General features: G+C 40.1%; 1 protein-coding gene across 1 annotated transcript; it reads right to left on the reverse strand.

Moving 5' to 3' along the window:
* Positions 1–698: 698 nt before the first annotated feature.
* On the reverse strand, positions 699–22,991 carry LOC310640820 (nucleolar RNA helicase 2-like; the record flags this gene model as incomplete). The annotated part of the gene is made up of 15 exons (XM_083363337.1): positions 699–961; positions 3,630–3,674; positions 8,358–8,492; positions 9,946–10,105; positions 10,321–10,394; positions 10,559–10,678; positions 11,366–11,527; positions 13,023–13,172; positions 13,394–13,539; positions 14,556–14,741; positions 15,409–15,526; positions 15,772–15,950; positions 17,762–17,837; positions 19,749–20,003; positions 22,554–22,991. Coding segments are annotated over 15 exons (2,436 nt in total), but the record flags the coding sequence as incomplete, so codon positions are not given.
* Positions 22,992–23,053: the final 62 nt, after the last annotated feature.

Below are 23,053 nucleotides of genomic sequence, written 5' to 3' on the forward strand. Positions count from 1 at the left end.
AGAAAAAAGTAAAACATGAACAATACAATTTCAACTTCTGCAATTTTGATTTAAAATGTCTTTCAATTTAAGTTGAATAAATTGAGTGTCTCCTTCCTCCATGTTAGGGCATATACAAAAAAAACCCACACTGAATGCAGATACATGGGTTTTTGTAAAAATGTCTTTAGAATTATATTCAGTTGCCTTTTGTCCTACTTCTGCCACATGTCCTTGAAGTTAATTTAACATCCAAGGGACCTACCATACTCATGACTCTGATTTAATTAAATTACCGTATTTTTTTTAAAAGGGAAGCCAACTGAATGAATAAATCTCAATTTCCAAGAATTGGAAATTCGACATGAGATGATTCTCAAAAGCTTTCTTAAAAAGCAAGAATGGATGACTGCGTAGATCATTGTTTTATTAGAAATTCTCATTGGTCTGGAAAAAGTAAAGTGAAATAATACAGAGAATTGGGGAGACGGAAAAAGCCATAGGGAGCATCCACAACATATTCTCAAAATTTCTAACATGCCACCAACCTCCAAAGGTTAGATTTATTTGTGCCCAAGATATTGGGGCACTGCAACTGATTGTGACATTGTAGCAGTCCTTGTGCTTAAAATAATCTTTTCAACCTGAATTTTTGTAGCCCAAATTGAATGACTGAGACACATCCAGGCTAATTAAACACAGATTGCCAGGCTAATAAATAAAGTGTAAATTCGTTTTACTTATGCTAAAACAAGATGTTCAAGTCCCATTTTGATATATTAACAAATTATCAAAAAGCTTGGTTATAGCTCCGTTTTTGGCCCCTATTTCTGAATCGATCGTGCCTGTTGAAACCACCATTTCGTCTTCCATTCCTGAATTCCGAGCCTGAATTTCGGCCTCCCTCACGTGGTAAATTTTCAAGCTCAGGCAATTCTGTCGCTACAGAAAGTTGCCAGCGTCTTGTATCTTGCCATGTTTCCTAATTTTTTTTTTAAAAAAACATTTATTATTCTATAGAAAGAGCAGAAATGACAAACTTGCATGCTGACCAATATTTACTACTCAAGAGACAGCGTTTTCAAAGCATTTCAAAACTTGGTATTTAAGATAACACTGAGAAAACAGTATGAGTGAAGGTTGCTTTCTTAAGTCTGAAGCACCCTTATAAAACAATAATAGAAAAGACAACTTATTTAACCCTTGAATAAGAAACAATCCATTCCTTAAAAAACCACCAGCAGCACATCCTCAGCCTAACAGTTTAACATCATGCGATTCTCCACAATTGTCCTAGGGCAGGGCTAGGCAACCTTGGCTCTTTTATTATTCGTGGACTTCAACTCCCAGAATTCCTGAGCCAGCATGGCTCTGCTTGGAAACCTCACTCTTTACTTGCATTGACACTTATGGCTGAGCCCCCAAAGATTGGGGGGCTTACAATTATTGTCCCTAGATATATTTATTTATTTTATTACATTTATATACCGCCCTTTCCCAGAGGACTCAGGGCGGTTTACAGGGTAATTAAAAACCAAAAATACAAAAGTTAAAAAACCAAGTTTAAAAAGATTAAATTTATCCCTGTATAAATAAAACCCCAATTAAAATAAATTAATCCTCAGCCTGGGCCAGAGAGCTCGAAGAGCCAGGTCTTCAGGCCCCGGCGGAATGAACGGAGGTCGGGGGCAGTCCTAAGCTCCACGGGCAGCTGGTTCCAGAGGGCAGGCGCCCCCACTGAGAAGGCCCTATCCCTGGGTGTTACCCGCCAGCAATCTCTTACCGGTGGCACCCTGAGAAGACCCTCCCTGTGGGAGCGCACTGGACGAAGGGAACTTGATGCCGGCAGTAGGTGTTCCCTCAGATATCCCGGACCCAAGCCATGTAGGGCTTTATAGGTCATCACCAGGGGGGAAAGGTGATCCTACTGATTATAGACTAATTCACCACCACAACACAATCCACTCTGCTGGCAAGGCAGGAAAACCCATAGGGACTCTGTTGCTGAAAATGTAAAGGAGCTTGACTGCCATCTTTTAAAATCCTTAAGAGAAGAAGTGGCCACCATATACTTACAGCACTCAAATTAATTAAAGCCAAGACAATACAAGTTCTTTATGGTGCCCAGCTGGGCCCTTTCTCCAATTAAGTGATCAAAAACAGGCTTCATGAAAGTGGAGGCTAGAGTGTGGGTGACCCAGACTATCCTTTTCACCCCTTGGCCTTTCCCTGTTAACTATGACTGAAGACTTTCAATCCACATGGAAACAAGAACTAGCAACTAAAATTTCATCTTTGGGTTCCTCTTCCACTCAGCATGAATACAGAATAATCAGGCCAAAGCACTCATTAAAAAGTATGAAGCAGACACAGCGTATCAACTGGATCTAGCCACGCTCCAACATTTACTGCCAGTGAATCCAACAGGTACTCTGCCTTCCCTATGACATACCTAACCTCGAAATCCCTAATCCCCTTTACTGGACAAAATGGCATGACCCCATATCAGCTGTCCTTGAAAGGTTCCTTGCCCGGAGAGACAATGCCCCTGTGACTCTGGACACACAGAAGCAACAGAGCATGTGCTCCTCCCTATGCTACAAAGACATTCATATTAGCCTTATCTCGCCATTAAAGCATATCCAGGATGTATTGGACAATTGTACATCTCCCTGCTGCTTTCAGCTATCAATCCTGCTACAACATACAATGTTGCCGGATTTTGTGCAGCAGTGCTCAAAATTAGTTGGATGATGGGCTGTGCCATAAACTAGATTTAATGAGTATCTATTAGAATGCTCTGTAATCTGATGTGGTCTTCCACATACTAACCTTTTAGGTTCCCCTACACCCACCTAATGCTCCTACCCCTCCTTTTCGACTCTTATAGACTTTTATGTATACTTTCTGTTTAGTATCTTCTAATAATAAGTCTTTATTGATTAGCCCTTGGACCATATCAAAGTGCAAAGTTCCAGCAACAAATTGTTACTGAAATTTGATAAAGGCAATTTAAAATGGAATTTGATAAAATACAATTTAAAATGAAATTAAAAATACAATTTAAGATGAAATAGTAATAAAATACAATCTAAAATGAAATTGTAATCATGTACAATAATTTAAGATATAGATAAAATATGACAACATTATATTTCGGAGTCGCCCTTGCAATCTACCCTATCTTCTAGTTTTTCATCATTTTTTAAAAACTCTTAATGTAACTTCTTTGCTTCCATCTTTTTTACACGACTACCCCATCCTCCTTATACAGATCTTTGACTGTAATTAAGATTTGGTGTGACATGAGGCAGAGGCAAATGCAGCAGGCCAGGAGAAGCATGAGATCCTGGATTAATGAATGCAACCAGGACCACTAAAGCTGCCATCGCAAAGTGCTGTGGTCATGTGATGTTTCACCTAATGACTGCAATGAAAATTCTGGGCCTAATTAGTATTGTTAAGTAAGCACTACCTGTACATACTTTTGAGCTCACCCTGGCATTTCATGAAGTCTCTTGCAATAGTGGACTGTGAAACAAGCATACAAGTAAATATATTTAAGATCATCTGAGTATGAATGACAGCTGAAGGGCATCCAATGGCATGAGCTACTCAAGACTGATTCATGTTGGAAACCAAAATCTTACCTTTATTTTATTTAATTCAGCTTTTGGAATATCAAAACATACACCCTTAAAACATGAAAGAGACAGAACATCAGTCATTAAAGAAATTCAAAACTCTGAAAAACAGGATACTTGCATTAACATACATGTTTCCAGCAACAGATTATTCAAGCGACATCAGTACTTAATCTATTGACCTAGTTGTAATAGTTGACCCACACAGGAGTCCTGAATTGTAATTTATTCATAAATTATAAACAACCATTCAAGTCCAGGTTTTTTTCCATTTAAGTCCAAAACTCTTCTGGGTAAATATCTATGGAGATTCTCAGTCATCCAAGTCATCCAAAATGTGTTTTTTTTACAAGGCAACTGGACTTTCTTGTTTTTCTTGAAGACGTTTTGCTTCTCATCCAAGAAGCGTCTTCAGTTCTGACTGAATGGTGGGAATGGCAGAATGCAAATGACTGGCTGTCTGCAAGGAGTATAAATCCTGCCATTCCCCACCATCCAGTCAGAGCTGAAGATGCTTCTTGGATGAGAAGCAAACAGTCTTCAAGAAAAACAAGAAAAGTCCAGTTGCCTCATGAAAAAAACACCTTTGGGTCTTCTGGGTAAAATTATCTAGCTATATAAATCTTCCCCAATACCATATATATATATATATATATATATATATATATATATATATATATATATATATATATATATATATATATATATATATATATATATATATATATATATATATGTTTTCTGAGGTTTTCGCGGGTGCCTGTATATATATATATATATATATATATATATATATATATGTTTTCTGAGGTTTTCGCGGGTGCCTGTATGTGGATCCTGACACCCACTATAAAAACATGGCACCACCACAAACACGAAGCCGAACAAAAGCAGCACAACTCACCAGCTCAGTTCTGGAGCTGGCAGCTGAGACCAGCCCATCCACTCAGAACACCCCCCCACCCAATCAGAACACACCCACCATTCAAAACACACTCCCACCCAATCAGAACACACTTGGTCCCCTACCCAATCAGAGCACACCTCCACAGAACACACCCCCTCTGGCAGTTTAAAAAAGAGGAACTAACAGCCACATGCTTCTCCCAGAAGAAGGAAGCTAAAGCCTGATGATGACGGATGGGACTCCGTCGAAACGTTGCGCCTACACCTTTAGTTCTACGCCGGGAAAAACCCGAAAAACCAAGGATCCATATATATATATATATATATATATATATATATATATATATATATATATATATATATATATATATATATATATATATATATATATATATATATATATGTAGATCTAGAGTCTCGGGTTTCTTCCCGCGTTCCTTTCATCTTCAGAAAGTTGTGGCGACGTTTCGACGAAATCCCATCCGTCATCATCAGGCCGAAGTGTTCCTCCTGCTGCTTCCAGCAGCAATGCGTGGTCTGGCTGTTCCTTTCCTTCCAACTGCCGGTGGGGGTGTGTTCTGACTGGGTGGAGGCGTGGCTGCTTTCTGATTGGGTGGGGGTGTCCTCCGACTGGGTGGAGGCGTGGTTGTCTTCTGATTGAGTGGAGGCGTGGCTGTCTTCTGATTGGGTGGATGCGTGGTTGTCTTCTGATTGGTTGGAGGCGTGGCTGTCTTCTGATTGGGTGGGGTGTGTTCTGAATGGGTGGGGTTTTTTGTTGTGTTGTGATATCCTGAGTGTTGTGATTTGGTGTCCTGAGGAGTGGGCTGCGCAGTGGCCTCCAGAGCCTTGGCTTGGCTCCGAGTTCGAGGACCTGCTATGTATCTCTGGTATGGGTCAGTCAGGTTCGTGTGTGCGTTCTTCTGCTTGGGTGATGGCACTTTTGCTTGACTTGTTCTGTCTTCTGTGTGAGAGAGTTTTTGTTCTGGGTGTGGATGAGTCTTGCTGGGGCTGGTGGCATTTGGGGTTGTTTGTTGGTTTTTTAAATCCTTGTTTGCTGAAATTCGTTTCTCTATCAATGCTGGTTTCCAAATGGCATGTAGGCGGGAGGTGTCGTCTCGCTTGTTCATACTGTCTGGGTGTTTTTCTATTTCAATGGCTTCTCTGATTATTCTGCTATTGAGATGTTCTATTTTGGCAATTGTTTTGTACCTTCAAAATTGATGTTGTGTCCCATAGTGTTTATGTGTTGTACTAGTGAAGATGTGTGATCTTTCTTCTGTACTGAGTTCTTATGTTCTTCTACACGTACCTCTATTCTTCTGTTAGTCTGTCCGATGTATGTTGCTGGACAGGAGGCGCATGGGATTTGGTATATGCCCTGGTTTTCCAGTTCTATTTTGTCTTTGGGATTTCTCAGGATGGTTGATATCTTTCTGTCAGTGTTAAATGCGGTTTTGATGTTATGTTTGCGTAGTACTTTACTGATTTTGTCGGTTGTTCCTTTTATGTAGGGCAAGATGGCTCGTCCGTTGTTCTGTTCTTCTTCTTGGATGTTTTTCTGTTTCGGAGTCCCCTGCTGAATCATATTGGTGATTTTGTTTTTTTGGAACTTGTTTGCTGTCAATATGTCTGTCAGGGTGTGTAGTTCTGTTTGTATATGTGTTTCATCTGCAAGGCGTCTGGTTCTTGTTATTAGTGTTTTGGCTACTGAATTTATTTGTGCTGGGTGATGATGTGATTGCGCATTGAGGTAACGGTTGGTGTGTGTTTTCTTTCGGTAGACTGTGTGTCCCAGGGTGCCGTTTTGTTTTTTGTATATAAGTACATCCAGGAAAGGTAACTGGTTGTTTGTTTCAATCTCCATGGTGAATTTTATTTTGGGATGTAGGCTGTTCAGGTGTGTTAGGAAGTTTTCTAGCTCCTTTCTTCCGTGGGGCCAGATCACGAAGGTGTCATCCACATATCTGAACCACAGTTTTGGTTTGTTTGTAGTCTTTTCCAGAGCGTTAGTTTCAAATTCTTCCATGAAAAGGTTGGCGATTACTGGTGATAGAGGGGATCCCATTGGTGCGCCTTCTATTTGTTTGTATCTCTGGCCTCTGTGTATGAAGTATGTGTTTGATAAGCAGTGTTCTGCTAGTTCTATAATATGGTTTGGTGGTTGGTATTTGCTTCTTATTGTTGATAGAGCTTCTTGGACTGGCACCTGGGTGAATAGTGATACCACATCGAAGCTGACTAGCAAGTCTTTTTGGTCTATCTCTAGATTTTTCACTAATTCTATAAAGTGGTATGAGTTTTGGACATATGAAGCTGCCATTTCTGCTTGAGGTTGTAATTGTTTTGCTAGGTATTTAGCTAAGTTTTGTAGTGGTGAGCCTATAGAACTTACTATGGGTCTTAGTGGGATTCCATCTTTGTGTATTTTGGGGAGGCCATATAGTTTTGGGCATCTGGATGACTTCTCCCTAGGAATGATTGTTTGTTGGATTTCTTGGCTTATAGAAGTTGATTTTATCTTTTTCTTGGTGGTCTTTTCTAGATAGGTTGTGGGATCTGTATATATAGGTTTGTATGTAGTTTCTTTGAGTAAGTTGGACAGTTTCTCTTCATAGTCTGATGTGTCCATTACCACTGTAGCATTGCACTGTAGCATCGCACACACGAACCTGACTGACCCATACCAGAGATACATAGCAGGTCCTCGAACTCGGAGCCAAGCCAAGGCTCTGGAGGCCACTGCGCAGCCCACTCCTCAGGACACCAAATCACAACACTCAGGATATCACAACACAACAAAAAAACCCCACCCATTCAGAACACACCCCACCCAATCAGAAGACAGCCACGCCTCCAACCAATCAGAAGACAACCACGCATCCACCCAATCAGAAGACAGCCACGCCTCCACTCAATCAGAAGACAACCACGCCTCCAACCAGTCGGAGGACACCCCCACCCAATCAGAAAGCAGCCACGCCTCCACCCAGTCAGAACACACACACACCCACCAGCAGTTGGAAGGAAAGGAACAGCCAGACCACGCATTGCTCCTGGAAGCAGCAGGAGGAACACTCCGGCCTGATGATGACGGATGGGATTTCGTCGAAACGTCGCCACAACTTTCTGAAGATGAAAGGAACGCGGGAAGAAACCCAAGACTCTAGATCTACACATACAGACACCCGCGAGAATCTACGAAAACATATATATATATATATATATATATATATATATATATATATATATATATATATATATATATATATATATATATACACACACACACATATACATATACATATACATAGATGCATACACATAAGTTTGGGTGCTGCTCATCCATTTCCCCTTTCACTGTATCCACCCTCCTTCTCTCTCTTCCCTCTTCTCAACTTTCTTTCTCCCTTTCTCCTTTCTTTCCTACTTCCCTCTTCTTCCTCTCCTCTCCTCTTTCCCTCAACACTCCCCTCCCGTTTCTCCCCACTTCTCCTCCTCTTTCCCTCCAACCTTCCTACTTCCTTCCCCCTCCTCTACTCTCTTCCCTCTCTCCTTTCTTCCCTCCCATTCCTCTTCCGATACAATTCAGGGGTGATGTCCGAGCAGCTCCCCTCCTTGGATTTTCAATGTCTATATTAGGTATGATAACATTAGTTTTCTATTACATCAATATTTCTATAAATCTGACCTTCTCGGTATATACTTGTATAAATTTTTAAACTACCTCCGGTTATGCAATAATGTGTTGCCTGGGTCTCCCTCCTTATCTCCTTGTTAAATTGTTAAGTAACACCTATAACCCGTATAGGCAGAAAAAAAAATTCTTACCATTTTTCCTTTGAGAAAACACATTCTGGATATTTTGTCGTCAATGTTCTCGCCCAATTGTTCTTTCAGAGCCCTCCAAGCATAACCAGTGGCGTGCATTTCTACCGAGCACTGAAGTATCATGGTCACATAACCCTTTGTTTAAAAAAAAAAGCCAGTGATATCCATTTATGATGAAGAGTACAATTACTAGTGCATACACAAACACAAAAATTACTAAAACTATTATTGATCAAAGAATGTTGAGAGATCTGCTAAACAATTTTTTCAGCCAAGCAGGGGGTGAACCACTGAAAAATGGGATAGAAGGCCAGTGGGCAACATAATAATCGACAAACAGGGAAATATATATATAGAACATAGAAGGAAGGGACCTTGGAGGTCTTCTAGTCCAAACCCCTGCTCAAGACAGAAAACATTATACCATCCCAGTCAAATGGTTGTCCAATTATACGTGTATATTATTACACGTTTGGACATGTCTAATGTATTTCTGAATCTACTTCATAAACAGCATAAGGGTAACAGTCAACTACTTTTAATTTACACTGGCTTTACTGCATGAAACACATTTAATATTTCTTGAGACTGAAACCATTCATTTGTAATATAGGAAACCCCAGTTCTTAATTGTAAATTTCTTATACAATATTCCTATTGTAGGGGGGAGGGGTAGGGAGGGAGGGATAGGGGAGGGGTAGGGGGGATTGTTAAAGATAAAATGTATGATAAAACTTTTCAATAAAAAAATATTTCTATTTTTATAATTTCTTAAAATCTCTTTGAAATACATTCAAAATCACAGGTTTTAAAGGCAAATAGAAAACACGACCAAATAGGAAACATATGAAGCTTTAAATGAATATACATACTGCCATTTGGTTGTTTTGGCACATTCCTTGTAGTTTTTAAAAAGTTTTAAAAATATCTTTAATAACTGATTAACTATCTTATTTTACCAAGTCAAATTTTACATGAGAGCTAAGCTTAAATTTGAATGTCTTACCCTGTAATGACTAAATGTATCTAAATGCCTTCACTGTAGGAAATAATTAAATAATTTCGGGAATATTTACTTAACTTTGGAGACATAATGCTTTTTACTACTTTACACCAATTTAATAGCTACAGTTGTACTTGAATAGTTTAGAATAATCCATGTCCTGGTAGCATCCTGCCAATTGCCATCAAAGTCATCCTTCTTACTTTCCATAGTACCCAACCATGTATAGGCTAAGCTTCTATATCCAGGAAGACTGGTGAGTCAAATCCTAAAAGGTGTTGGTATTGACCTAGGTCAGGGATAGGCAACCTTGGCTCTTTTATGACTCGTGGACTTCAACTCCCAGAATTCCTGGCTCAAGGTTGCCTATCCCTGACCTAGATATTCAAAACCACCAGTGGGGAAATCACTGCCAAAGAAGCAAATGTTTATATTTTCTTAATTGTGATTATCAACTGCACCCGTAAAGGCCTCTTTGAAAATATATACATAATGCATAAATTTAAAATGATTCCTCAGGTTAGATATTGCATTAGGAAAATCAGGATGTCCGTAAGTAACTATTAAACTCTGTGTATTTATTACCGCATCAGAGTTGAGCAAAGAGCGCTGTTCAATGGATGTGGCTCCTGAGATATGAGCCAGGGCTGCAGCCAGAGCTTCTACGGCCCCTTTTTCTTCTATCAGCTGTTCAGCAGATTGTCTGAAGTAGTCAATGGCAGATGGAGGAACAGAATCCAAAGATCTGAATGAAAGTTTTTAAGAATCGGTATTTACAAAACCACTAAAATGAAGAACGAGCCATTTGTACTTAATGAAATGTTCAAACAGAAACTAATGCACAGTGGTAGCAACATCCATATAACACACCTGAAGAAAAAAGGAGTGGGGCTTCTGTCATAAAAGCTGCTCACATCACTTCAGATACTAACTTTTACTTAATATCTAGGATTAACATACCTGATTGCATCTTTACTGGAAGCTTTAATTATTTCTGTTGCTGTAGGAACACCTACACGTTTAAATGTAATGCCCTGAAAATAGAAGGCACACTGTTTCACTGACCAAAATCCGGACACAAAACTAGTCCTAAACATTTTATTCAAAACGGTAAAAAACACTTTAAAAACTTAAACGCCTTTTAAAAAATTACAACACAGATGTCATAACTTCCATTAAGAATTGCAGAAATAATTACCGCTTTTTGTTCTACTTGTTTCAGCTGAAAATCTTCCCTGCGCTGGTAGAAACAGATACAGATCCCAGTCCGTCCAGCCCTGCCTGTGCGTCCAGAGCGATGAATATAAGACTCCACATCCTTTATAAAGAAGCATTCATATGATATACATGTTGCAGAAAAACCAACACTTTACTTACAAATATACAGAATATTATACTCTTTAAAATACAGCATTAATGAGAACAGAAAGATGAAACGAAGCTATCTTTGTAAACCATGAATTGCCTCAACAGGAAATTATTTAGATTACCATTGTGTGACATTTATAGTGAGAGTTCCAACAAATGTTAACAATATTAGAATAGATTAAAAAACAACCTACTTAGAAATCATTTGAACAGTAAGATGATATTTGAATAAATTTACACTATTATAGGTAGAATTCATGGAGAATTGTGAAGTATTCATGGATAAGCCTGGAATAATAGCTGCTTTAATGACAATAATGGAATCCTTGTAAAACATTTGGAAATTGGCCCGCCCTCAAGACCCCAATATCCTGATAGACAAGATAGCAAATTTTAGCTAGCAGTCTAAGAGACAGAATATTCTGTTTTTGAAGAAATAAAAATAATTTTGCAACTTTCTCAATTCAACTGTGCCACATTTTCCAGTAGAAAAAGTAAAGCAACTCCCAAGTCCTCCTTGCAGCAAGCTTTAAAAATGTTTTCTGTGTCACTTTAACTAAGCAACATTAAGCAGCACCTTTTCATACAAAAAACTTTTCCCTCTGCCCAAAATCAGGGTTTTTTTTGTTTTTTTTACCTTTGGTGGGGAACTCTGTATTACCAGATCAACCTCTGGAATATCTAAGCCACGGGCAGCCACATTAGTTGCAACCAGTACTTCAAACGCTCCATTACGAAAGCCTTTCAAAGTGACCTCTCTCTGTTTTTGTGGAATATCACCATGTAAAGATTGTGCGTCCTGCATACATAAGAAAGAGAGTAAGAGAAATGTCCAAATAACAGGATTGATTCCCCCCAATTCAACTGAAATGTCAAAATCTCTGCTTGACAAGACTATATTAGAGGTACTCCAAAGATTTTGAAGACTAAACTGCCTCAAGACAAAAACATTGCGGGTAACAACATCTTAGAATTAGGAAAGGCTCGCCAGAAGTGTTCATGTTTTCCTTCAACTAATCTCCAGGGTGTTATTCATTCCAGAGCAAAGCTTCCTTTTCCCTCGTCTTGAACTCCTTTTGAATGGTACCTGCTTACACCTCATCTACTCCATCGCTCATCTACTGCTGCCGATCTGGACCCAATTCCTGGCTGTCAAGTCTGCCTCTTTTCTTAATCCTGACCCATATCTCTCAACTATGCGCAAAAACCTTTACTCCAATGTCTATGCCTGCCATCCTAGAACAGGGCTTTTTAACCACTTTTAGGATATGGCAACATCCAAGTACCACCAGCTGCCTAGCATGGTGTCAAAAACCTGATGACCCCAAAAAAAATTTAAAAAAGGAAAAAAGTGATGAAGTACAGGTAGTCCTCGACTTACAACAGTTCGCTTAGGGACTGTTCAAAGTTACAATGGCACTGAAAAAACTGCCCGCCAAGCCACAGACAAGCAAGACATCTGCCTGCCTGCCTGGCGGCGCTCTTCCTCCTGTCCGAGGTTTTCATTGTTGTGAGCATTTCTGTTGAGGATTGGCAGCAGGGGAGGGGTCGGGGGTGGTTGGTTTTTATTCCCCCCCTCTGCTGGGTGGTTGCAGAAGATTTTGGTCACTTCACATGACCCTGGGACACTGTGACCAACATAAATATAAATCAGTTGCCAAACATCTGAATGTAAATCACAAGACCCTGGAGATGCTGCAACATTCCAGCTCTTCTGGGCTCAGCAGAAGCACCAGGATCAGCGCCGAGCTCCAGCTGGAGCCTGGCACTGATCCTGGCACTTCCGCTGAGCCCTGACAGCCCTGCAGTTCCAGCCATCTCTCGCTCAGGCTTGTGCGGTGCTGTCACCGGTTCAGCTCATTCCCCTCCTCCGCTACCACTTTTCTAAGAAGTGGTATTGTATTGTTTTGTATTCAAATATATTAGGTCACAAACTGAACAAAAACTACATTTAAACAGAAATTGGGATTGGCATTAAAGCTATCCTTTGGAAAAAAGATAAAAGCTTCAAGGGGGAGAAATCAAGCACAGAAGACATAAAGTCTCACTGAACAGCAGAAAAGTAAAGAATATCAGATAAACAAGGAAAATTGTGTTCAGAAACTTTTGAGGGATCAAGAGGTACTGCAGTTATGGATCATAAGTAATCTTATAATAAGAGCTTGCAAAAGAAAAAGAGAGGATCGACCAGTTTATGCATTTGAAATGAATATTCTCATATCTGAATAAGTTGTTAAATGCTCTCTGGTGTTTTATTCTATTTATTCTTTTTCATACTTTTGTGTCACTTGTACCTGTTTTATTGAGGCATTAAGGGCCAGTTCAGTTGCTTCTTTTTTTGTTTCACAAAATATTATGGTTCGTCCATGACTCCCACTGTAGACTTGAATGACGTCTCCAATCACTGCTGCTCTTTGGGACCAATGACATTCAATGGCCAAATGCTGTCAATGCAAAGCCATATTCATTAGCAATTAACAAAGAGAAACAGATGGGGGTGACACACAATAAAAATGTGAAATTCCGATTGCACAGCCATGCCTGCCATCTCAACATTTTCCTGCAGACACCCTTCAAAAGGGGTGTGTATGCATTCGTGTTTATGATTTCCATCCAGATGTAGTAACAGTGTTAATCTCATGCTATTATAAAAAGGTAAATTTACCTCTACAGTTGTAGCAGTTTTTTTAGTCTTCTTTCCAATTAGATCAATTTGCTCATATCTGGATTTCATGTATTTTTTTGCTACGTTGTAAACCCACGGAGGAGTAGTTGCAGAAAACAAGAGCGTCTGTGGATTATCTTCAGAATCTTAAACAAATAAATAGCATATATCTTACACTTTTAGAAAATCATATACTTGCTCATAAAAGAGCAAAGCAAGAAACGTTTAGATGATAATATCTAGAAATATACAACATTTTTTGAATCTGAATGCCCTGCTTTCAGTGTATATCATGTCATCTGAAAAACTAAACAGACTTCAGGTTTCAAACATTCCCCCAAATGAGCAAAGGAGCATCCAAGGATTTGAATTCACAGGGTTTTTTTGTACATCTCTAATCACTGCTATGTAAAATATAATTGACAAAAGAACTCATCTCAGAATAAAGGGCAAACTGATTATTTGTGTGCTGTCATTACTGCCCAATACTTTCAAAGTATTTTGGGTTGGGCCAGCAAGAGGTAAGGGAAGCAATTATAATGCTTTTAGTATACAGGTGGTCCTCGCTTAACAACCACTCGTTCGTTCAAACTTGCAATTGCAATCTGAATAAGTGGTACTTATGAACAGTCCTCAAAGGTTCTGGCTGTTGCAGTGTCACTGTTGCACTGGTCACTGTTGGTGACATTTTTTGCCAGCTTCCTGCAAGCAAAGTCAGTGGAGAACCAGTAGGGTCACAAATGATGACATGATGGCCTTGCCAAAGAATGGCATGGGAGTTCTCTTAAAGACAGCCAACTAGGAACCACTAGAACAGCTGTCATTAAGCACTTTCCAAACACATCGCTTAGTGATTTTAATTCTACTCCCAATTGCCTTTTGATAACCTGTATATCCCATGTAGTAGTTTTTCATGTTCTCACTGCTCTTTGTTACAAAGCCAGATATTCTGATACAGGTTTTTAACTACATTCCATTTCTTTATATTCAGGCCTTATTACTACAACTGGCCCCAAATTACATTTAACGCAAGAAGTTAAATTTGACATAGAATCAGTGATTGAATGGACCAACTCATTTCCCTAGACTTACATATTCTGAGCATTAAAAGCCAGTAACAGAAGATGCCAAAATGGAACAGATACATAGACAATATACTTACCTTTCTTATAAGAATTCACTAAGATTTCTTCTACTTGTTCAGCAAATCCCATATCCAACATCTGATCAACTTCATCCAAGACAACATGTTTCAATTTAGAAATGTCCAATTTATTATTTTGGAGGTGATCTTTTATTCGGCCAGGAGTCCCAACCAGGATGTCAATGCCGTTTCTAATTAAATCCACTGGAAGGAATTTTAACATTTTATATATTAAACTTAATACTTAACTCTAAGAATTATTATAAGGCCACTGTTCTGAAATCTGTCAGCATTACTTATTTATGAGTTTGAACTATATTATCCTCCAAACAAGTTCCAACAATTTCCATCTTTGTATGTTTAATACATATTCTAAATAATTTTACAAATATAAGAATCTAAAGCTACAATAAGCATTTACTTTAAATTAAGCACCACTCTAAAGTATCTAGAGCGGGGTCTTCAAACTTGGCCCTTTTATGACTTATGGACTTCAACTCCCAGAATTCCTCAGCCAGGCATGCTGGCTGAGGAATTCTGGGAGTTGAAGTCCACAAGTCATAAAAGGGTCAAGTTTGAAGACCCCTGATGTAGAGCATCAAACTAAAATGTTCCTTCAAGAATGCATAAGATTAAATTGATTTTTTCACTTTTTGATATGTGTTTCCAGCTATTTCAAACAACACATTAAAATAAGGGTACAATTTCATCACATTTCTGAGTCCAACAAATGAACATGATGCATTACGATACCTTTTTTAAAGTTTTATGGACCAATATAATGCACTTTTTAAAAACAAAAACAAGTTTTTAAAAAGGTATTTTTAAATTGAAATGTTACATCATCAAAAGGCAACTTGTATTTTCTTACATTGTCCATTATATGCCGTTCCTCCATAAAAACAAGCCACAGTAAGTTTCTTTGTAATATCTTTGAAGTCTCTGGCAACCTGCATTGCCAATTCTCTGGTTGGAGCCAGAACTAGTACCTAATTACAAATAAACAATTATTTGTGAAATATGGTACAATTAGACACTACTAAGAGAAAGTTGAATCATTTGCGCCCCCCCCCCGCTTTCCACCAAAAGTAATAAAGATGTAAGGCAAATAGATCTGCAGCCTACATGAGGAGAGCAGCATCACTATGTATTTTTCATGTATAATTATATGAGTGATTAATGTATTTTTGTCACCCTACTCAAGGTTGTAGTAATTTTATCGTGACTTGATTACCTTTGGTGAACGGCCTCTTTTTCTTTCTTGTGGATCTCTATCAAGTTTTTCAATTAATGGAATAGCAAAGGAGAATGTTTTCCCTGTTCCTGTCCGAGCCTGGGCGATTACATCTTTGCCTTCAAGTATCGGCTTGAAAGTTTTCACTTGTACTGGAAACAAGTGGGTGACGCCACGAGCTATGGAAAAATACCATTAGATTTTCTCTACAAAAATGTATGCTTATCATTAGTCCTTAATTTTTCTGTAACAAAACTTAAAGAAAAAAGAAAATGCACTAGAGAGACTATACTAGAGTCATTTTTATTAAATACTTCACAAATTACTACACCCAGTCACATGGAGCAGGGCTTTTCAACCTTTTCACCCGTTGTACCACTTGTAGGATATGGCAACATCCGAGTACCACCAGTCGCCTAGCAAAGTGTCAAAAACTTGATGAACCCCTCCCCCAAAAAAGGAAAAAAGTGAAGTACAGGTAGTCCTCGAATTACAACAGTTCACTTAGCGACTGTTCGAAGTTACAATGGCACTGAAAAAAGTGCCCCCACCAAGCCACAGCCGAGCAAGACGCCTGCCTGCCCACCCAGCGGCGCTCTTCCTCCTGTCCGAGGTTTTCATTGTTGTGAGCATTTCTGTTGAGGATTGGCAGCGGGGGTGGGGTAGGGGGGTGTTTGGTTTTTATTCCCCTCTCTGCTGGGTGGTTGCAGCAGGTTTTGGTCACTTCACATGACCCACGGACACTGTGACTGTCATAAATATGAATCAGTTGCCAAGCATCTGAATGTAAATCAAAAGACCCTGGAGATGCTGCAACATTCCAGCTGATTGGCACTTCTTCTGGGCTCAGCAGAAGCGCCAGGATCAGCACTGAGCTCCAGCTGGAGGCTGGCACTGATTCTGGTGCTTCCGCTGAGCCCTGACAGCCCTGCAGATCCAGCCGTCTCTCGCTCAGGCTTGTGCGGTGCTGCCACCTGTTCAGCTCATTCCCCTCCCCCGCTACTTTTCTAGGATGGTCACGTACCACCTGCCAGGTGCCAATGTACCACAGGTGGTACCTGTACCACTGGCTGAAAAGCCCTGACATGGAGTACATCCAAGTCTAGCATTCTACCTAAAAGTAACAAACATCATCTGCCAGATCTATGATTCAAATCATTTTTTCTTCTTCTTCCTAGAGCAATGTTTCTCAAGCTCAACAACTTTAACATGTGTGGACTTCAACTTCCAGCCAACATAAAATTGAAGTTCACATATCTTAAATTTGCTTAGACTGAGGATGATCTTGAACGCTAGATTTTTTAAAAAAAGTCTGGAGACAATCTCCCTACAGAAATATGCAAGGTATCAATTTTAAAAAGATTTGATACTACTAAGGTGTTTGCACCAAGAAATTATAATCTCTCATTTTTAACCAAGCTATATAGTTTGCATATCTAACTGAAATGTTGTACATGCCACCAAATGTATTATTCCCCGACTTTTATCTGAGCTTTTCCAAAGATGAAATTTATTCATGCATTTGCAGGATCTGTAAGAATCATAGTCACCTGAGAATAAGCCAAAATTTGACCCCTTACTTCCAAAAGAAAAGAATGACTAACATATTTAGCTGAAAACCAGGTTAACTTCTATGCACATCTTTTTCAGACAGTAACTCATCAATGAAGTTAGGAATATTTTATTTATTCTCATCTGCTAAAATCAAATCCTCTAGTGCAGAGGTCTCCAACCTTTTGGGCACCAGGGACCGGTTCTGTGGAGAGAGGTTTTCCCATGGACCGGGGAGCGCGTGGTTTTGTGTGCTGCCTGCATCCCACAGATGGGGCTTTGCTTGTTTGTGTGGACTGGCTGCTGGCATGCTGCGGCCCAGTACCGGTCCATGGACCGGGGATTGGGGACCCCTGCTCTAGTGCAGAGATCATCAGGCTACCAGATTTAGAAAATAAGTGTAAATTTGCTTCGGGCTGAAAACATTCAATGCGTATACCTTTCAGAAGGTCAACAGTTGCTTTAGAGATATCAAAATTGGCAAAAGCACCTTCCTTTTGTTCTGCGGTTAATTCCTGTTTTAAACAAAAAATAAAAAGCAGTTACAGAAAGTGTAAGATTTTAATTCCCCGAAAGTATTTAAAGAACTGAAAGAAAAAAGCATCTACAGTACTCAATAACCACACTTTCAAATATTCCCAGGGGGAAAAAATTAAATGCAACTATTGTTATAGTTTCTTTACAGAGTAATAATATATGTGCGCATGCATGTGTGTAAATAAATAACACAGACATGCTAACAATGTTAAATACAAAATGCAAAAATTTCTGATCAGAAATACAAAAGAGTAGGAAAATATAAAATAATGGGAGAATAAATACTAATAACTGCACTGTGATATGTTCTGCCTGGTAGCATGGAATATGACAAAGGAACATTGGTAATTCTAAAAGGTTGTTTTCAGGTATTAATATACAGAAATCTATTATTTCATAGCTTTAGGATTTGATTACTATGTTTAACAAACATCTGAACTTGCCTGTTAAGTTGCATCACTGGTCTACTGTGCTTAGTATTGAAGATTGGCAGTTCCTTAACCATGTAGTGAGTTGCTAGATCAAGGGGCTCTGCTCACAGTCACTCAAGCCCTGTTCTTCTCCAGGGTGAACTACTGTAATGTGCTCTGCCTGGGGCTGCCTTTGATAAGCCTGCAGAGGCTTCAGCTGGTACAAAATGCAGCAGTGCAGGCAGTTTGTGTTTGCTCCCAGAAAGGTACACAACCTCTGCTTTGCAAGCTGCATTGGCTGCCAGCCAGCTTCCGGGTCCAATTCAAAGTGCTGCTTCTGGCCTTTAAAACCCTTCACGGCACGGGACAGGTTATCCCAGGAATTGCATATTTCCAACTATATCTCCTGTTAACATCTGATCCAGCAGGAGATGCATACTTCAGGCCCTGTCTCCTAAGCCAGAGGTCCCCAACCTTTTGGGCACCAGGGACCAGTTAAGTGGAGAGAGGTTTTTCCACGGACCGGAGGGGGTGTGGTTTTGTGTGCTGCCTGCATTCTGTAGATGGGGCTTTCCTTATTTATGTGGCCCAGTTGCTGGCATGCTGCAGCCCGGTACTAGTCCACAGACCGCGCTTAGGGACCCCTACTCTAAGCAACTATGTTTGGCAAAATCCAGGAGATGGGTCTTTTCTGCCACTCTGTGGAACATCATTCCCACCCCCTGAAGTGAGTTTGGACCCCTCCCTTAAAACATGGTTACGTCAACAGGCTTAGAGGTCTCACAGAAAATTTAATGAGGTGGTTAGATTGCATATAATATCTATGCTCTCCCTACCCCGTTTTTTGTTTAATATTATTTGTTTTAATTTTAGAGTATTTTTGTAATTATTTTTTATGTTTTTATTGTATAACCACCCAAGAAAAGTCACATTTCAGTGAGATGCACGGCAATAAATATGTGTTGTCGCAGTGTAGTCAGTCTTCATTTAGAGACAACTGGGACTGGCTACTTGGTCATTAAGTGAAGCAATCACTAAGTGAAACCATAACTGCACTGATGATCTTACTTCAGCTTTCCTTTATTTTACAGACCTGTAAAGGTCATATATCGAAGGATTGGTCAGAAACTTACTTTTTCATCAATTGTTATAATCAGTCACTAAAACAAGGACTACCTACCTATATATTACCGTAGTAAACATTGTAAGAAAGTGGCTCTAACATAACATATTTGAAATCAGAGAATGAGATATGCAGCCTGATTCTACGCTTATTTATTCAAACTCCCGGTCTATAAAATCATGTTTTTATAATCTCAAAAATACTTAATATTTAAATCAAACTGCACATAAAGATTACAGTAATAGTCACAGGATTGATTACACTTTGCCCTGATATAGCTGTAAAAATTCTGTTCTTCTTCCTAGTATTAACATTCTAAATAAGGGATATTTAGTACAGAGAATAAATAATCTTACCGGATCTTGATCACTTTCACATTCTGTATGTGAATCTTCACTAGAATTATTCTCCTCTTTTGAGTGCTTCACCCCATTACTCATGTGAGATACTGACTTGCATTCTGCAATGGCATCTTCATGTTTATCAGCCACTTCTTTCTTTTTTTTCATTTTCTTTGGTTTGGGGGGCTCCAAGTCCGAATCCAGGAATTCAGTCTCAAAGAACGTGTGCTTTTTCAGTTTCTTCTTTTCTGCTTTACCTTTTTTATCCTTCTGTAAAGCAAGCATATTAAAGAAAAATATTCAAATTATTAGACAAACTTTCTTCAAACCCCCACAAATCATTTTTCCTAATATTTAGTACAACGTTAGGAGTATACTTTTATACAGGAGAAACTATGCAGTATCAGAAATCGTTGCCACAAACCTGTTGCTACATTATTAGGGTAGACGGGATGCATAAAATGGAAAATGTGTTTTGTTTGGGATCTGAAACAAACACTACAAATTGAATTACAAACTAACCAAAAAGATGGTGTTTCTGGGTTTTGGCTGAGACAAAACCTGTAAGGATCTTAGGGCATGAGCAGGGCATATCTTGCACATCTGACCCCTCTTCCTTTTTATGGCCTATGTTCTGACTTTCCCAGGCCCTCCCTTACTTTTATGCTCCTCAGATCCTTTTTTTTATTATTACTCCGCTTGCAGTAAACCTGAATTCAAGTATGGCACACGTAACTGGCCTAGGCAACCTGCAACTCTTGCTTTCCTTTACCAGTCAACCACTATGGCTGAATCCAAGCATGGGATACACAGCTCACCCTCCCTCTCCCCCCATCTTCTTTTCCCACATCTCTGCTGCTCCAAAGGTCACTGCCCTGGTCCCCCAAATCCTACCCTGACACAGGTGCTTTAAATTCATACCTAGACCAAATCCGTATTTACATCTGCTCTATGTCCAGATTATCCAGTACTGCCTGCTCTGTGCATTAAATGGTAATTAATGGTCCATCCACAAAATGTACTATTGCCCTAGACATGGAAGAGGAGATTTAAAGAATGCATACCCCATCAAGTTTTAGAACGGCTATCCTTCTACTAATTAAACAAATCACATTTTTCCTTTTGGCATAGTTTTCATAATGCAGTATTTTACAAGAACAGTTTTAATGCATATTTCAATATAGTTAAATATGCAATGTGTTTAAGTGATGTTTATCAATTTATTATGTTCATTTTGGGGATTTCATTTTTTTTCCTTTTTATTTCACTTGTTACTATAACAGTAACTAATTTTATGTTATTTAATTTAAAAATATACAAGGCTGCCCAAGTCAACACCAATTTGTGCACAGTAAAAACAGAAGTGCAAATTAAAAAATAAGACATTCAAAGAAAAATGTTTTAAGTTTTAAAATGTTATTTTAATTGGCTTCTGTACATTGCTTTCTCTATTTCTTTTTAAAAACTGCAATAGAATTATTAAAAATATAGGAAACAAAGAGTGATTTCTTCAAATTATTCTTTTGTTCATTGCCAAAATCAACAATAATCAATGTTTCAGGAATATGTTACTGTTTTTAAGCAAATAAGACAATTATATTTCCTTCACTCGGATATTCCTTTTACTCAAACCTAGGGCCTTCCAGATGTATTTTGATTCCAATTCTTGGAGTCAATCCCCTAATAAGACACCCAGAATATGGATGCAACTCTCAAGGCAGGAAACTTTATACAGAGAGAAAAAAATTAGCCAGATATAAAATGTTTAGAAATGCTGAAAATGTTCCGTAAAAAAGTAGAAACATATAGAAATGGAAATGTACAGAATATTCCACAGGACCTTTTACTAAATTCATTTTCTATAACAAAAACAAGACATTCATTACCAATACCTTAGTTTATGCATAAAATGAATTGTATTTATTGCATTTCTTGCCATGCATACTATTTTACGTGCTGATCTATATGAACCTTGAAATTCTAAGACAGGGGTCTTCAAACTTGGCCTTTTTATGACTTGTGGACTTCAACTCCCAGAATTCCTCAGCCAGGGTGCCTGGCTGAGGAATTCTGGGAGTTGAAGTCCACAAGTCATAAAAGGGCCAAGTTTGAAGACCCCAGTTCTAAGATCTCTTAAGTCTGTCAGTCTGACAAGCTGGCCACAATAAAAACGGGTGAAATTAGCATTTAAACCAGGGGGTCTTCAACCTCGTCGCTGGCTGAGGAATTCTGGGAGTTGAAGTCCACAAGTCATAAAAGGGACGAGTTGGAAGACCCCCCTAGGTCAGGGGTAGGCAACCTCGGCTCTTTTATGACTCCTGGACTTCAACTCCCAGAATTCCTGAGTCAGCATAGCTGACTCAGGAATTCTGGGAGTTGAAGTCCAGGAGTCATAAAAGAGCCGAGGTTGCCTACCCCTGACCTAGGTTAGCGTTTTTAAAAAGCAGAGTGCTGCGTTCTGGCCTTTCCGCTCTCCTCCACGTGTTCGTACTTTTAGAACAAAGCTTGTTAGATCTGCGAACAAACGGCACGTGAAACCTGGATTAGAAAAACCCTTTTGTGGGAAAGAAACAAAAGCAAAAAAATATGAGCCCCTCTCGTCTTGGTACATTTTTGTACCGGGAGAAAGCCCAGGGCAGCGGATGAAAAAAGCGAGCCCTACGACCAGGCCAAGCCGACACGCAGCCAGCAGGCCGCTCGGCTCCCCGCGCAGCCGCGTCGTTTCCTCGCCCGCTGCCCCGCCTTCGTCCCCTCCTTCCCCCGCAGCTGCTGCAGCCACGAGGCTGGTCGGTCGGTCGGTCGGCCGGCCTGGGCCCCTACCTTGCTCTTTTTGGAGCCGGGCTCCGTGGGGGTCTCGGGCTCCATGTCGTCCTCGCTCTGGGACTCGAAGCGGGGGGCCGCGGGCATTTCCTGCGTCTCTTCGCCGCAGAGGCGATGGCAGAGGCGGCTACTCGAGGCCGAGGCCGGCGTGAAAGGAAAGAGCTCCGCCCCGCCGGCGCTGCGGAGGAGGAGGAAGAGGGGCGGAGCGGCGAGGAAAGCGCGCGGCCGGGCAGGGCGAGACGGCAGCCGGCAGCCCCGCAAAGCGCCTGGCCGGGGTTGCCGGGGCGGCGTCCCCGGCACCCAGAGGCGAGGCGGCAGGCCGCCGCGGCCCTCCGGCTTTCTGCGGCCAGCGAGTCCTCCGGGAAGGGCCGCCTCTGGGTTGCAGCGGGACTCCTTCGGCGCGTCCAGAAGGAGAGCGGAGGCGACTGGATGTTGTTGTTGTTAGCTGCGAAGTCGTGTCCGACCCATTGCGACTGGATAGGACAGGGGTCTTCAAACCT

The sequence above is a fragment of the Vipera ursinii genome (genome assembly GCF_947247035.1).
Source record: "Vipera ursinii genome assembly, chromosome: 5".
NCBI lineage: Eukaryota > Metazoa > Chordata > Lepidosauria > Squamata > Viperidae > Vipera > Vipera ursinii.